The 18,018-nt window shown below is 39.4% G+C and overlaps 1 protein-coding gene across 2 annotated transcripts in view; it reads left to right on the top strand.

Annotated features, from left to right (window-relative positions):
• The first annotated feature begins 708 nt into the window (after positions 1-708).
• plcl5 (phospholipase C like 5) overlaps positions 709-18,018 on the top strand; it is a 273,874-nt gene continuing 256,564 nt past the window's right edge. For both annotated transcript variants that reach the window (XR_008632080.1, XM_055152945.1), the window contains exon 1: positions 709-1,315. Coding sequence is in view for 1 of the 2 variants with exons in the window: in XM_055152945.1 (XP_055008920.1) it covers positions 1,016-1,315 (300 nt within the window). In the remaining variant the exon portion in view is untranslated. The remainder of the gene's footprint in view (positions 1,316-18,018) is intronic.

The following is an 18,018-nucleotide window of genomic DNA, read 5'->3' on the forward strand; positions in this document are numbered from 1 at the left end:
AGTTTAAGAGGCTCATGGTTCTGGACTGAATATCTGAATCGTGAAAAAACCCATATCCTGTCATAATAGGTTTTTAAAAGATGCACTGTTTAACTTTTGTTGTGGAGGGTTTGTCTCCACAGAGATGTTTTTGCTTTGGTTAGAATGTCCCGCAGTATGTCATTAAACTCATCTCTATCCATGATACAAGCAGGTGACTCCACGAGGCCATGTTACAGGTCAGATCTGTGGAGTGGCTGCCCTGATCACAGCAAGAATGCATGTTTTTAAGATATTTTGCAGTAAAAAAAAACACTAAATAAATGTAAAAAAACGATCAGTTTAATGCCATATTGTGAGACATTCCCCCACCACAAAAATGCACAGTGCACCAGACACAAATCAGCATTATTAACGTGCATTTTGGGCATTTATTTCTTTAAAAATACACTAATTCCAGTGCAATTGGACTACTGTGAAACCCTGTCAATAAAACAAAATCGCACATGCAAATGGTGTTTCTGTAGCGCGAATAAGATTTCAAAGTGCGGCTCGTTCGCCCACACACGAAGAGTCGAACCGGGATCGCGCGTGCGTCTCGTCCTATTGCTTTAATTAGGCGTGCGTGCTCGTGTGTGTGCGTGCGTATGCCTCAACGTGACCGCGCGCTCGCCTCAGTCTTGAATTTGTCCCGCGGATGCCTCCTCTTCGTTTGCAGAGCGAGAGGGGAACCACACGCAGGCGAACCGTGCCAAAAGTGTCCAGACAAAGCGACTCTCTCCGGATCTCCACTGCGCGCGGCTGAAAACGAAAAAAGCGACACTCCAACACGCGAAATCACGAAGCAAGAAGACGCGTTTCTCTCGTTTTGAGTTCCACGCCCCGGAGAAGTGTTTTGGGACGATACGTGGTTCGTTTTGAGATGGGCATTGGGTGCTTGAGCGTTGCAGACTCCTACTTCTCCACCACCACCACGCTTCGGCTTTGACAGAAATGCGCGGCTCGTTTTGTTTCCCTGTGTTGTAACGGGCATAGCATGGCAGGGGTACACGCTTCGGACGCCTTATCGCCAACGGGGCACGTTTCAGATCCTTTTGCTCAGGGTGCGACGGGTGCAGGGACTGCCACGGCGGCGATGGCAGCTGCGGAGACGGCCCCGGTCCCTCTCACCGGAGCCCGGGTTTATCTGGACGCTTCATCCGCTGCGCAAGGCTACGGAACCGGGCAAGGAGTGTTCACCAACGGCCGCTACCGGGAGGGGGGCAGCCGAGAGAGCTCCGCCGAGAGAGGCACCTCCGCCGCGGCTGCTGGGAACGTACCCTGCGGCATCATGAAGGTGGGTTTGATTGAGACGGTTCACCCCGATCTCAAGGTGACACGAGGGAAATGCTTTGAATCTAGGCTGCTGCAAACTCACTGCGCTGGAAAGTAGCAGTTTATGGGTGATTTAAAGGACCTAGATTACGCTAAAATGGATTATTGCGCGCTTTAAGTCATCTTATCACGCCGGTGCCTCCTCAAAAACATACCTGGAGTTGCGTTTTGTTTCATTCACACATGTTTGAGTGAGGTTTTATTATTGGTCTGTGCATCTGCAAAGCTCAAAATGCTCTGTTCCACCTTGTGATGTCATTTAGTGGTAGTTTTCAAGTTAACAGCTACCTTTTTTTTTTAACCTTTTAAAACATGCAATTCCTATTCCAATTCATCTGAAATTATCCATATGATTCTAGTGAAGGTGTATGGAGTTTTAAAACACAGTGGAGCACTTCCTGTATTACAGCATGACATCACAAAGTGGAACGGCACATTTTCAGTTTGAGAGAAGAGCCCAGCTTGAATATGTATGCAGAAATTGTGTGTTAAACATGCAAGAACGAAACAAAAACACAACTCCACATCTGTTTGTGATGAGAAAACAACATTATAACATAGATCAGAAAGTCGCGTAATATGGGCCCTTTAATAACACCATAGGCTTCCGTTTTTGCTTTGTGGTTTTGCCGTTTCTCTCTACATAAACTTGATCTGGATCTGCGTTTTCATGGTTTGTGTTTTGAATCGCCGCTGCTCGAAACTGGAGCTTTAATAAGTTATGGTGTAGAGCAAATTATAGGCTTTTGGGACTTGTTGACATCGGTTGAATTATAAAAGTGCATGCATTTTCCTGAAAGCATCATCGAGGAGCTGCTTCAGTGATCCGTTGACTTGCTGTCCATGTAATATTAACAACAGTATGACATAAGACTTGGCGAAACAGTGAATTAGGCCGATTTTATCACAATTTTGACTTCACGGAGCTACCAAATACCACGTCATTTAGCGAAGTGGTTCCAAAACTGGGGTCACGAGGCAAGACCAATTCCAAATATAGATAAAAATGTACTTGATACTGATTGTTTGTTTAGGATACAGAGAAACTGATGGCTGTTGACCTCTGCCGATATTTTTGGGCCGATTTTGGCAACTTTATCCATATTATTGAATTTGAATTTGGTACAGATTTATCCTTAATGCTTCTCTGGACGCACGTGTTCAAATAAAGCTTTATGCATACACTCTTTATGCATATATGGAGGCAGCTGATTGACCAAAGTTAACATTGTTATTGTTTTTGTTGTTGTTGTTGGAGATTTAAGACCAATAGGCAAGCCGATAAGATAAGTGTCCTATCTCTAATTTTGACTTTATACTTTCATTTTGACTTGATATTTCGTGCAGTGGTTCCCAATTGAAAGTCACGAGACAAGAACATTTCCAAATATAATTACAAAAACATAAAAACGACACTGTATATTATCCATTTTTAAACTGAAAACAGTCATTTGGGGAAATTACATCCAAGTACACAATAAACTATTCAATTTAACACGATTAAACCTGATTTTACATTATGTTTTTCTCATTTGAAATCATTACAAGTGACAATTGTATTTTGCTGTTAGAGTCCCAGAAGGCCTCAAAGTTTGTTCAAGTCCTGAGTTATTGTAGGTTAAATTTGGAATGCATAGGCTTATATTGATACTTTGCAATGACATCACGCTGGGGGTGTTCTACATGTACCTATATGGTTGAAATGTTCAGCACCATGGTGACACAGCGCACGCACTTGCAAACAGCGCCAAAAAAGTTTTTAGATTAACTGAAAACTCAAGAAAAAATACAAAATGGATTTATAGAATACATTTTCAGAAGCCTGGTTCATGGTTTGACTTTTAAGAAAAAAGTGTGAGTGACTAACTGAAAAACTGTTGACTAATGCTAGCTACTGTATCTCTGTGAGAGACTTGTTTAACAGCACAAATCCGAATAAGGTTGTAGATCCAACTAAACCATCTCTTTCTGGTCAGATAGGGTTAAAATAAAGCTCAGATTAAAGTCTAACAGGCCTCAGACAGAGCAGTGCCTACAGACAGCATCATACTCCCTGGGGAATGTGGATGACTTCAGCTGTAAAGTATGTATCCATTCATGGCGACTTGAACACAAACTCTGTTGTGTATAAAGAAGTCACTTGAAGTAAAGTTTGAAGGCCAGTGGTACAATAAGGAGTAAACTCAGTGTCAGTGCACCAGCCTCGCATCAAGTGTCATTGAACTTAAACAATTGTCGCTCTATGGGCCATTATGCAGTCATGTCCCTCATTGTTGCTTTACTTTTGGAGGTCAAACATCACTGTAAATAAGTATACATAGACTCCTACAGAGCCTATTATTGCTTTTTAACACTGAACACATAGAAGAATGCTAAAGTAAGACTATGATAACCTTGTACACCCACGATGATAAATGCACTCCACATTCTGAATTATTTTATGTGAAAGGTACAATATGTAACTGTCTGAAGGTGGCCTTTCTATGGAAACAGAAAGTTAAACCCTACAGAACATTCTTCATGGAGGTACATCTTATGCCAAACTGTGGAATATTATATACTTTTTCTGTTCCGATACTCATGTTGCTTTATCTGTATTGTTGCTCTTTCTGCCAATACCTGATATTATCAATATTATCAACCGATATTAGGACTTGACTGAAAACATTATTTATTTTCTTTTAACACAAATGGTGTATGGTTAAATATTACCAAAATATGTATATATGCAAGTCTATTCATACGAGGTGTTTTAGGCGAACACTGCCCAGTAAATCATCTTATTACACCAATTTATAGACCAACATGAGATCTGTCTTGGAACCAATGTCAGATCCATCAAAATCTGCCGATATCAGATACCAGTAGCATCCCAAATTTCCATAGAAACAAGCAGGAGGAGGCTCTTCATCACACTGAGAGTCAGGTTTGTGGAGAGGGAAGCCTGCTCACAGTAAAGACATCTTTTCAGTGCAATAAACACCACTAAATTGCTTTCATTTTAGTGTATTTTTTTGGCTAAAACATTACATACTCTAACTTTAAATTATACTATAACAGAAAATAATCCTTCACAAATTTGACAAAAAAGACATTTGCACAGTTGTCAGATGATCAGAGGGGCACTACAACTTTAGTGCATTATTTAAAACATGTGGTGAAGTGGCTTTGCTGTTACTGATCTGTTGATATGAAGTTATTACACAATAGTCAGGGCAAACCCCGCTGGAGGAGTACCTTTTTGTGCACATTTAGTTTAAGTTGAAAATGACTTCTTTCACTTTGCCCTTGACAGATGCCTGGGTGTCTGTGATCGAGGCTTGTGCTCAGACTGTAAAAGTTAATGAAGTGTGCACTTCTCATCTGGTGGCTGAATGTAAACCTGTGGCATTCCCCTATACTTCACAACAGCAGCTGACCCACAGGTTTCCCGCTCCCACAGATGAATGCTGGTGTGTCCTTGGGCAAGACATTTGACCCACCTCGCCCCCAGTGTCTGTTTACGTAGGTGTATGAATGTGTGTGTGAATAGGTGAGTGGTTCCTTGATGTAAAGTGCTTTGAGCCTTGAAGGTGAAAAAGCGCTGTATAAAAATGTGACTGTTTACCATCTATTCTGGTGTATTGGGTTCATAAGCTTCATACTGTGGGGGATTGGTTATTACTGCACAGGATAAAGTAAAGGCTACTTTGTTGTCTAAATGAAATGTATTTAGAGATCCTGCTTTTTCAGTTCCGATACCGATTCTGATACTATAGCTTTAAGGGTCTTCCGATACCGATATCAACCCTTACTAGTGCAGAGACTGAAAACAGCACTTGCTTCCTAAAATAAATAAGAAAAAAACTGATCCGTATATGTTATGTATCTTATATTTATCTCTCAAGGAACAAATGTATATAAAGCTCAAACACTAAGAGACTTTGTGGGGCAATTTTTTTTACTTTTTTACTTGTAGTTGTTAATTGGAACTGCTAAATGTTGTTGTTTTGCTGTATTTACTTTTTAACATTGCTTATTTATTATAGTTTTTATTTCTTTCTGTATCCCTGGGCCTCGGGGAGCACATTTAGTTCTGTCATGTGTTTCTCTCGCATGCTTGAATGACAAATAAAGAACCTTGAACCTTGAATTATGACCAATGTTTAGTCTCATTACATTAATTTAATTGTTTATTTGGAAGCCGATACCAGTATCGTATCGGAGCATTCCTAGTATTAATTCCACTGTATTTTACCTGGATTTATATCTGTTGTAACTACTGGAATAAGATTAGTCAGACTGAATTGGTCAACTTTGAACTATGTTACATTTTGCAGTATTTTAATAAACTTTTTGACACAGTAAGTTCAGTTATATTCAAAGCAATACAGTATATGGTGTATATAAGAGAACGAAAGCAGGACTAAATAAGGAAAAATAACTAAAATCTATTTTTTTGCATTTAATTTTCAAAAAACAGCAAATAAAAAAAGTTCTTTGTATAAAAATCTTTACAATATGGATTTTTACATTAACTTATATTGCCATAGATGTTTTTGATCTATGTTGAACAGCCCTTGTATTATAATATGAGCTCTCCTCCTCCTCCTCCTTCTCTTCCTCCTCCTCTTCCTCCTCTCCTGTGCTCTCTTCATGTCTGGCAGGTTGTGGGGTCGCTGGGGCAGATACGAGCACCGCGTGGGCATTACAGGCTGCCAGTGCGTTCAGACGGCTCCGACTCTCCCTGCTTAGCAACCGACATAAAATAACGCTTATTCTTTGTTCGTTAAAATAATTGGACTCATGTGATATGGACTCATTCACTCGAGTCACATTTTTATGCCATGTTGAGCGGTTGTCAGCTGGAAACAAAGCACATATACTTACCTACCTGTAGTCTAAATTTAGTACATTTAGTCCTTTTTAGACCTGTTGTAGTCCTGGTTTAGTTCTGATTTGATCCTTATTTTTTGGAGATTAGTTTTTACCTGTTTGAGATCTGAAGACATTTTTGTTTTGTCCTGTTATAGTTCTAGTTTAGTCCAGTTTTATACCTGGTTTAGTAATTTTAGCGATCTCTCCTGGGCCCTATTCAAACCCTTTTTCTGCTTAGCTTTCAGATTCTCCTCCGCCCGCAAGCCTACGTCACCCATGCTCCCACACGACAATTCTCTATAAATATACAAAAACATGATGCAAAACAACAGACTACAACTTCACAAACCTGATCCGATGTGCTAAGACTGTGCAGTTAAACGAATTTTGATTGTGATTTCGATTTCGTGTGTCAATCTCCAAACTCATATAATCAAGCTGAAATGATATAAAGCTTAATAAAGTTTATTTTGGGATATTTTTTGTATAAATAAGTATATTTATTTTACTTTTCGATATAGATTGTAGAAGAGCTGGATATATAGTTTATTTTGGATACATTTATGTTTTTCTTTAGGGATGTAACGATATCCAATTCTCACGGTACGATATTATCACGATAATGGTACGATATTTATTGTGATATTTTGAAGACGCTTATAAAATTGTAGATGGGACACTTTTTTGTTTTTAAAATACCTTGACAAAATTTTGGTGTGAATTATTTCCATCATAATCCCAAGAATTCAAGTAAAAAACATATTTGTTGTCTGCACTGTTTTGTTTGTTGTCTGTTCATGTTGTCTGCACTGAAATGAATTATGGGATATGTAGTTTCTGATGTTTATAAGCTGTTGCTACTATAAAACAATGCATTTAAGCAAAGGAACTTGTGATTTGATATATTGTGACAGCCCACGATACTATTGTGAGACTTCTGACGAAAATATATCACGATATTTTAGTTATTGTTACATCAGTATTTTCTATGCCTTCTTTCATGTTCAGAATGTATTTTATTCATTTTAAGTTTTATACATTGCAAAACTGCTCTAAGGTACATATTTGTAGCCTATATTTATTTTCAATTTGAAAGTTTTGTGTAAATTATCAATAACAAAAGTGTTTTTTGAGAGAGAGAAATCCAAAAAAATAATCGTCTGAAGAATCGTCATTTCAATATTAACCAAAATAATCGTGATGATTTTTTTTTCCCATAATCGAGCAGCCCTATGATGTGCAGTAGTTTTATTAGCGGGATGTGTTGTGATATTGCTCTGAAGGGGGAGTGACTTAACACTGAGCGCAAAGGGAGAGGAGACTCAAGAGTTCGAGTCAGAAATGTTATTACGTTGTTTTCGGTGAATAAAGCATTTTCAAAACAATAAAAAGTAACATGGTGATCTAAATAGGTTGTGTTAGCAGTTAATACGCCATAGAAATAGAAGTCTTTAATCATCTGTAAAAAAAATAAATAAATAAAGCCCATTTTCCAGCGTCAGACCTAGTCCCATAGTCACGCACATGATGTTACCAAGTATTTTTAGTTTTAGATTAATCCCGGTTTAGTTCTGGCAGTATTTTAGTCGAGCGTCCGGGTGGTTTTCATAAATAAATAACTACAGATCGTGCCTCTTGCTGTGTTTTTGGTGCTTTTCTGCTTCTCCTCTCAAAGCAAATACTCTATGTGAAGTTCATACATATAGATGACATTTTCAGAAGCCTTAAATCCCCACGCTGCCCCCTACTGTTTGGGTGCTGCCGCCGATGCGTACCTGATAACACAAATATTGAAAGGATTCTCTTTGAATAACACGAAAACGGGGGAGGATGCCGGGTTAGCTTTACAATGCGGGACAATGCTCAGTCTCTAATATTCAGCCACGCATAAAGCAGTATTCGTAAACATAGATGGATCCCACAGATAAGATTAGAATTACACAGTATCTACACGATGGGTTATTGTTGTCATGTTTTGATGGTGAAAAAGCAATATACGCTACAGGGCTTTATGTTTTAAAGAAGGCCTGTTGGGCGCAATATTCATCTAAAATAACTCGTTCCAACACACAAATCCTGTGTATTTAGGCTGAGTTCTTCTCTCAAACAGAAAGCATAAATGTGGTAATACAGGAAGTCCTCTGCTGTGTTTTTAAAAGTAGAATCATTTGGATATTTCAGCCCTAGAATTGCCTATACGCTGAGCAAAAGATAAAAGCTGGCTGTCAACCTGAAAACTACAGCTTCATGACATCACAAGGTGGAACGGAGCATTTTGAGCTTTGGAGATGCAAACGAACTAATATTCAGGATTACTCAAACATGTGTGAATGAAACAAAGAGTTTTTCTATCGCTGTTTGTGGTGTGAAATTATGGAACAACATGAAAATCGAACTAAAACTTTGTCCAAATATACATGTATTCAAATGTGCAGTTAAAACAGTGATTATTTCAAAATACTGTGCTGAAGAAGTCCAATGAAGTTCATTTGGTCTTCTGATAATTTATGTTATTAGGTTTTGGAGTTTGTTTTCATAGCTGACAGTTTGGACTGCTCACTAGCGTCTTCCTCAGAGTGGTCATTTGTTGCTGTGACATGTCTGGTCAGCTGATTTATACAGGTTTTGGCGCTTTCTTCCTACCGGTTGAGGCAGGACGACAGCGCCATCTACAGTCCGACTTCCTCAGGACAGCATCCCAGGTGTGTGAGAGTAAAAAAGCCCCCTCGTCCCGGTTTATAATCCCGTGGGCGCATTTCTGTATTTCGATTGCCTCTTTAATCCAAGGATCATGTTTGTTTTCCTTTGTCCCAGTGTTGTTTGCTTCGTCCCAGTCCATAATGTGCTTCTCTCTTTTACAGTGTTCAGAAATGACCAATTTGAGTTGTTCCTGTTCTGCTTTGTCTTCTTAGGTTCTTTTTAAAGACAATGCAGTAAAGTGTATTTACCTTGTTGACATGTTTCGGCTGCTAGCTGCAAGCCATCTTCAGAACCAGCAAGCCATCTACAGTCAGTTCTGTAGATGGCTTGCAGCTAGCAGCCGAAACATGTCAACAAGGTAAATACACTTTACTGCATTGTCTTTAAAAAGAACCTAAGAAGTTAAAGTATATAAGAAGACATAATGAACATCATTGGCTGTTCTGCTTTGTGTTTTGCTGCTCATGTTTCGCTGTTTAATTCTCACATTTTGTTCTATCCTATGTTCGTTTTTTTCATGGACTGAACGCCCTCCTTGTTTCCCTGTATGTTTTATTGCAGGACATGCAGCGTATTTCATTTATGACATTACATTTATGCTCTGGTTCTATTTTATCTTTTGGGTGGACCAGTAATTGCCTGAGTTTTCTGTGTGGTTTCACTGCTGTGTTAATATTGTAGTGTGCTGAAGAAATTCGTGTATATGTTTGTACATCTATTTGCATAGGGAATGAGAAGCCTATGTTCTTTGTTCATTTGGCAGAGTAGAAAAAACGGGTGGGGTTAAATAAATATTTACTTCCTCCCACTTATTTTTTGGGCACAAGTACAATCTGCGTGACATTTATTTTTGCTTATTATAGAAAATAAATATTTACTTTTTAAATTATATTTATGTACCGGTATTTACTTTTTCTATCCATGTTGTATGCATTACTGTCAGAATAAACTTTCATTCATTCAAACAAAACACAACTCCAGGTTTGTTTTTGAGGCGGTAACAACATTCTAACACGACTTAAAACTCACACAGGTCAGGTCTCTTAACCCAGGACCTGCTTTAATGGCGTCATAGATTTCATTATTGGTTATAGATCAGCAGCACTCAGTCAGTCGATGTTACCCTGAAATGGTACAGAACAGTGTAATAATGTCACCAGCTCCGTCCCATAGTGTAACGTTATTGGGCAGGACGTGTGTTTTTACAGCGGACCCAGCCGTAAGAGATTGACTTTTTCTGAAAAGACTATTGACATTTTTGGAGGCCCTTTTTCCTCTCTTCTCTCCACTCCAGTTTTATGTAATATAATACCGACTAGCTGTGAAACCTTGTCCACTAATCTAATTATGTTTTTGTGTTGTTGTTTTTTTTTTATTATTAATAAAGACAAAACTGATGTAACACATGGCTGAAAGCATTTGTAATTTGAAGGTGCATTATGTAACTTTTCGGTTCACTTGCTTGTTTCTATGGGTATGTCACAACTCTGCTGAGGATGTTCCACAGTGTGACATTAAACAGCTCTATCTTACATTTATTCAATTACAGGTGGTTTTAAAGCTCAAAAAACTTAGAAAAACAGACAAACAAACATTCTGACTGTGAGCGAGGTCGCCTCTCCACAGATTTGACCTGTAACTTGGTCAAATTTGGCCTGCATGAAGATGGAAAGGTTTAATGCCATACTGTGAAACATTCCAGACCAAGCAATAACATCTCCATGGAGAAAAGCATCTGATGGACCATCCACCAGAAAAGTTACACAATGCACCTTTAAAGATACCATTAATCAGTTATTTGTATTATTACTTACTACTTAATATGTAGAATCACCTGCTTGTCTCCATGGAGATATGTTTTTTTATGTATTTATTTTGGACAAGTCAAGATTTACATTCTTATACAATGCAACATATAAGTGAAATAGAAATAAAAATAACCACAAAAAAGTGCCCCAAAAGGAGCGGGAAGATGTTTGCTTAACCTGGAAAGTTCCACTGTATGACATTAAATGTTAATGGAAAAAAACTGGGGGCACTACCAAGTAAACTTACAGGTCAGATCTGTGGAGCGGCTACCCCGCTCATAGTCAGAATGTATGTTTTTCAAAGTGGTGTAAAAACACCTATAATTGAATACACACAAAATAGAACTGTTTAATGACAAAAATGTGAACATTCTAGGCAAAGCAATAGTTACAAAAAAAGTTACTTAGTAAATCTTTAAGCAGCGCAGCTCCCTTCTGTAGATCTTGATCCTGGATTTTGGTCCATAGTACAAAGCTGGAGGATTGGCCTACTTTTTAGCAAAGTGAAAGGTACAGTCTGTGGAGATGGCACGTCACCTGTAGGACTCCATGCAAACTGAAAATAAAAACCATACTCTGGAATATCCTCCATTGGTCATAGATACATTTTATGCCATAGTGTGGAAGATTGTCACCAAAGGAAAGGAAAGAAAAGGAAGAGTCAGGTTTGTGGAGATGCAAGCCCACTCACAGTAAGGACAGATGTGTCTTTTCAACCAATATGAGCAAACAGGCTTCTACTTTTGGCCACACTAGTTCGTATTCGAGTTGTTTTCGTTGTAGATGCAGTGTTCGTTCATACTAGTCCAATGGAAAAGGACTCCAGAGACTGAACGGTCTGATGCCGTCAGCTCCCATGAATTCATCAGAGTACCAGATCTGATCCAGCACGCATGAAGACCCTGAAACACTGACGTAGGTCTATGCGCTGCGAAGTACTTCACCGCCAAAACACTAAGAGGCTAGAATATATGTCCATTCATATATACGGTCTATGTGTACGACCTACAAATTTAAGTTTAACAGGAACCATCTCCAACATGACAGAAGCACTGAACAGACTCACCATCAGCAGAACACCCCTCTGTCACAGAAAGAACACATATAATCTACTGAGTCGTGTCCTTTAGTCCAACAGAAGCTGAACTGCATCAGCGCACAATAGCGAGCTGTTTTTTGAGTGCTCAGTTTATGCAAATTAGCCATGCGGTTTTAAGTTTCATTTCTGTAAAACGTAAACAAATATGCTCAAAGCTGTGTGGATAGGGAAGGCTTGCGGACACAGAAATGACGAGTCTGGACGCAAATTGTTTCTGATACGGTGAGTCGGTGACCTTACTCTATTTTGGTTGAAAAAGTTACATACTGTAGCTTTAAGATATCTGTGTTGAGCCCAACTGGTACTCGCATTATGATTAAAACAGACCTGGAGTTGTGTTTTGTTTCACTGACACATGTTTGAGTAACCCTTATTAGTCTGTCTACATCTCCAAAGCTCAAAATGCTCTGTTCCACCTTGTGATGTCATCAAACAGTAATTTTTACGTTAACAACTCCTTTTATTTTTAGTTCAGTAGAGATTTGCAACTCCACTGCTGAATTTTCTAGTGATGGTGTATGGAAACACAATGAGGCACTTCCTGTATTACCACATGACATCACAAGGTGGCACAGAGTGTTTTCAGTTTGATGAAGAAACGACATTATAACATAGGTCAGAAAACTGTGTCATAAGGGCCCCTTTAACCTTGCGGAGCGTACTGTCTATTTTCAGTTAATAACAAACAGTTATTTTGGTGGAGCAGGTGTGAAGTTAAGGTGTCCCATATTTTCTGTACCTGGGTCTGTCTTCACACCAGTACGAGCAGGGGACGGTGCGTTCGAGAGCTCCAATCTGGGTCAGTATTCACAGTTCTGCCGTGTGTCTTCTCGAGTGGCTCTCCACACGTGTCTGTGAGGAGCAGGTGAAAAGAGGCAAATGAGCAATTATAGACCCATGTTCTCCATTAAAACGGCCCCCGACCAGAACGCTTCAAGAGACGCTGTGTTCTGTGTTATAAAGATATGATTCTGTCCTTTTTTTTTTTTCTTCTAAGTTATAATAAGTGATCAGTGAAGTAGTCTTGCATAGCACTTTTCATGGCACACACATTTATTTTACAGGTACTGCAACGTTATTCATTTACTCTAATCTATGTTACATTAAAGGTCCTATATTACACAAAAGTGACACTTGTGAGCTTTAAGCCATGTTAGAATGTTGTTCGCTCATCAAAAACACGGAGTTGTAATCCTTTTCTGCCTGTCTCCAAAGTACAAAATGCTCTGTTCTACTTTGTGCTGTCATGGTACGGTAGTTTTCAAGTTAACGGCTACCTTTTACCTTTTTGTTTAGTAGAGATTGGGAATTCCAGGGCTGAAATATTCCATCTGATTTTAATGAAGGTGTATGGAGCACTTTCTGTATTAACACATGACATCACGAGGTGGAACAAAGTAAATAAATAGATACGTAATTAAGGCCATTGTGTCAGAATCTCATCTCGTTGCTTGGGTAACCTGTCAGGAGCAGCGAGTGTCCGGGAACCCATCTCCAGATCTTGAGCTTGGCTTGGTCAGGACTATCTTTTTTACGTATGGTGCATGTTTTGGGTTGATGGGAGTGATGGGGAAGGGGAGGAAATGACTTAGAAAGGGGGAACATGCAAACTCTGCACAGAAAGGACCAGGGAGTCGAACCTAGAACCTTCTTACTGTGTTTTTGATGGAGCTAGCCACTCGGCCACGTGTCTCATCTTGTGGAAATTATGTCTTGACTCTCACCTAAATGTCAGTATGCACTCACAGGCAGCTGGAATTTAAACTGTCTTTTGGTCAGTAAGTGAACAACTTTTTCTGACTTACATTTAGGAGTGTGCAAAAACATCGATATATCGTATAGTTTCATGTGATATTATAGTATTGATATCGTGGGCTGCTGTATCGATATATCGCCAAGAGTATTTTTTGGTATATTTTACTAAGGCTACATTTATATGATGACTGTCTGAGCAGAAGATGCAAAAGTGACATCGCGTCTTCACTTTTTATTCCACGTTTAGACAAGCATTTTCGGGAGGAAATCTGTACGCATACGGTGACGCAAAAGTGTGGGGAATTCGACTGAGTATGCATAATGTCAGGTATGAATGTGACGTAAACGCATACGCAACGTGAGCAGATCTGACCAGAGTTTTGCGTCTTGGGCAGTGTAGACGTAAACGCTATGGCGGAGCGTATTCAAAATTTCAACGTTTCAGAGTTTTGCATTTTTAAGCCCCAAAAACGCCGTCACCGTCTAAACGAAAGGTACTTCCGATAAAATATTTAGTTGTTTTTACCCGCAGGCGTTCTACTGCAAACGGGCCCTAAATTATTTTGTTACAGTGCCAAAGTTTTATTGCTTGTTTAGTGGAAAAAAACTCATTTATGTGACACATTTGACATTTTCGCTGTTCTGATGATTTAAAATGGGTGTGTTTCATATTCACTTTGCACAAGAAGTGGTTTAACAAAGACTTTTAATATCACAGCTAAGATTTAACCTTTAGTTTTTCCTGAATTGTGTCGAATAGATTTGAAAAGATATCGTATCGTATCAGCAACTTCTTCATGATCCCTAGCCCTACTTACAGCTGTCCTATCCTTTCTAAATAATAATCTTTGTCCAGTTTCCATGTTTTTTGTAGTTCCTGTGCAGTGTCCTGTTCTGTGATGGGGTACACACTGTAGAGCTGGAGGGGTTTGGTTATGTAATGGTCCTGGGACAGCTGTGAGGCCAGCCCCAGCGCGTCTGCACAGAGGGGCTGCTCTCGCACGCCGCACGCCGCACTTCTGGACCTGTTTTTGACCCGCTTTTTGGTCAAAGGGCATGTTTAAACCCAGGAGATGTCACAAGTGGTTATTTGTTCTATAATCTGTTGGCTTTGTGTTTGTGCGTGTCTGCGTGTATGTCTGTGTGCGTGCGGACAGACAGAGTGTTGTATGAAAACTGTTGTCAGGCAAAGTCAACAAGTGCATAGTCGAGAGAATCATGTTGTTTTGTAGAGATGGATTTTTAAAAATGCTCTTACCTTTTTTTTTAAATGCAGAACTTGGCCTGTCACCAGAACACATTTTGAAGTGCCATATATTTGTAAACTAAAAACACGATAAATGATAAAGAAGAAATATCCCAAAAAAGTATTCTCTTAAAAGTACTGTTCCATCTGTCATGTATTGAAACATAAGTTGATGTAGTATTTATTGTGACAGGCCTTTGCAGAACAGCTGATGCCCGATGATTTGAGGTCAATATGTAGGTGCTGAATTTTAATGACATTATAATAAAAAGAAATTGTAATACAATCAGTATATAAACCGTTCCTCTTTTCAGCTTTGTTCATTTGGGCAATGTACATTGTGACACTGTGACCAAAGGAATAGGCTGAAGTGCTCCATTGTAGGGCTAGGTGTCATGGGAAGAAAAAATACCCATATTAAGCTTGAGTTTCAACAGTTTTTTGCTTTTTTTAAACTGCTTAGAATGACTTTGGAATATTAATGTCACCAACAATACACAAAAATTTGTCAAATTTCCTTTCCCAAAGCTTGATTTCAGCTCTAAACGGCATGCTTTTAGTATATTAGTCACAATTTGAAATGACTGGCTCTCGATTTTATTAAAATTTCCATTGTAATATAGTCTCCCTCAGAGATTGTGTGAGGAGCTCGGTCACACGGGAGGAGCTCGGAGTAGAGCCACTGCTCCTCCAAAGGAGCCAGTTGAGGTGGCTCGGGCATCTGTTCCGGATGTCTCCTGGGCGCCTCCCTCGGGAGGTGTTCTGGGCATGTCCCACCAGGAGGAGGCCCCAGGAAAGACCCAGGACATGCTGAAGGGACTATGTCTCTCGGCTGGCCTGGGAACGCCTTGTGGAGCTGGAGGACATGTCTGGGGTGAGGGAAGTCTGGGAGTCCCTGCTTAGACTGCTGCCCCTGCGACCCGGCCCCAGATCAAAGGAAGGAAATGGATGGATGGCTATAGTCTTCAAACCAAACTTCATGTATTTTCCTATAGTTAAGGGTCTGGCCTAAACAGAATATCAGCCTATATTGGTGGTTTTCAGATTCTATAATGTGATGATGGGCACAGGAGCCAGATTTCCCTATTACTTTCTTCTTTTGTAACAAATATGTAAACTTTTTATTTAAAAATGTTGAACCTGATCGTTTCTATTAGCGACTAGCGAATAACTCACCGTACTACAACAAAAAACAGTGATTTAATAATAATAATTTTAGCTGCCCCTATTTGTATTAAATATGACTGGCCTATAGAATATTGTAATGTCTTCTGAAACTCACATGGAATTTTAAAACTAATAGCGGATATAATAAAAAGTGCAAATATCAGCTAAACTATGTTAAGGTCAAGGTTTAGGTACATTTTTGCACTTCCCCTGTCGGGAAAGCAGGAGTTTTGTCTCAGTGTACATTATGGTTGCTAGGTAACAATTGGAAATCCCTAGAGTGATGTCATGATTTCTCACCAGGAAGTAAAAAATGTTGCCAAATTGGGAAAATGAGTAACTTTAAATGAGTAATACTGATCTTTGTCCTGATTTGTTGAAGGGCGTATGAGAGGCTGATCTAAAAATAAACACAAGAACAACAAAAAAAAAAAATCATTCTGTGCCAACTGATAGTAAAATTTGGGGTGTTATTTTAAGCTTAAAGGCGTCATGATCCAGCACACTCAGTTTGAAATTCTAATGGAACCCCAGATCGATGTAAATGCGTTTTGCCTGGCCTCCTCCTCACACTCTCTCCGCTCAGAACATCGATACACACTCATTCACGACGGGCTGCAGATCTGAGCTCAACGACCCCGTGCTTCACCAGGCTAATAAGGTTACCAAATATATGAGAGGAACACTCGGGGTCAGGCCAGCGCAGATTCAAAACATCCCTCTGCGCCGGATAAGGAGCAGAGATTCAGTGGTGTTTTAGAGTTTTGTGATGTCAGCTAATCTCTTAAGGTCACCAACAACAGCTTTTTTGTGGTTTTCGTCCAGATGTTTGCTTTTTTTACTCTGTTGGTCATGGTTTTACTCCAGATGTCCCTCCTCTATAGGATTAGGCAATAGATAAATAGATGGATAGATAAATATTTTGAATAATTGCCCTTTTAAACCTTAAAATAGTCAAATTAAGGTCACCCTGAACACTTTTTTACCTCTCAGTTTTTCATGGTTTTACTCCAGATGTTCTTCCACTGAGGCCGGGCAGGTATAGATGGATATATGGATAGAGACATGCTTTGGATAATTGCCCATTAAAACAAAAAAAATGTCTAATTTAAGACCCAATCATATCATTAACAATTAGCGATAATAGAATCTCGATTAAAATTTGCACAGCCCTAACTTCCAGACACAAGATTCCCCTGAGATGCTACTCCTTTGCCCGGAATGTTCCACGGTTTGGCTTTAAACTTTTCTATCTCCATGCAGACAGACGGCACCACCCCATTAATGAAGTTACAGGTCAGATCTGCGGAGAGGCCACCTTGGTCGCTGTAAGAAAGCATGCATTTCAATGAAGTTTTGAACAATAAAAGCACCTGTATTTTAATAACTGCATGAGAGGAATAGTTAAATGCCCTACTGTGGAACATTCCAGTAAAATCAGAGACAGAGAGGTGGCGGCAGACCCTTCAGAAAAGTTAGATGTTGCAATAGAATCGTTTGGATAGTTTCAGCCCTGGAAATGCCAGAGATGTAGACAGACTAATAATGAAGGATTCCTCAAACATGTGAATGAAAAAAACACAACTCCAGGTCTGTTTATGATGAGGTAACAACATTATAACATGACTCAAAGCTCACAAGAATTCTTTTTTTGTAATACTGGACCTTTAATGCTTCTTGACAAAACATCACTACCCATACACAACACTTTGCAAAACACGGCTAGTCGATTTTGTATTTGAACTGAAGCAGCACTTGAAGCCGGGCATGTAGGTCAGTGCTGGGGCCTTATTTGTCATGTGGCTCTTATTTGACATTTGCTTTGGGAGTTTGACTTTCTGCTTGACATTTTAAAAGTTTACCTTCACCTGTCTTTAGTGTCACTGTGGCGGGTACAGCCTCCTGCACCTGTATTGTGGCTGTTTTTGTGTCAAGATACGTCGGTTTTCCTTGTGTTATTTTTTTATGTAACGTTTGTCTAAGTGTTGGTACTTTGCAGCTGATGTCATCAACTAACTGGTCGCACTGCCCTG

This window comes from Boleophthalmus pectinirostris, unplaced genomic scaffold, assembly GCF_026225935.1.
Source record: "Boleophthalmus pectinirostris isolate CB_2022bp ecotype Guang Dong unplaced genomic scaffold, ASM2622593v1 HiC_scaffold_17, whole genome shotgun sequence".
NCBI classification, from domain to species: domain Eukaryota; kingdom Metazoa; phylum Chordata; class Actinopteri; order Gobiiformes; family Gobiidae; genus Boleophthalmus; species Boleophthalmus pectinirostris.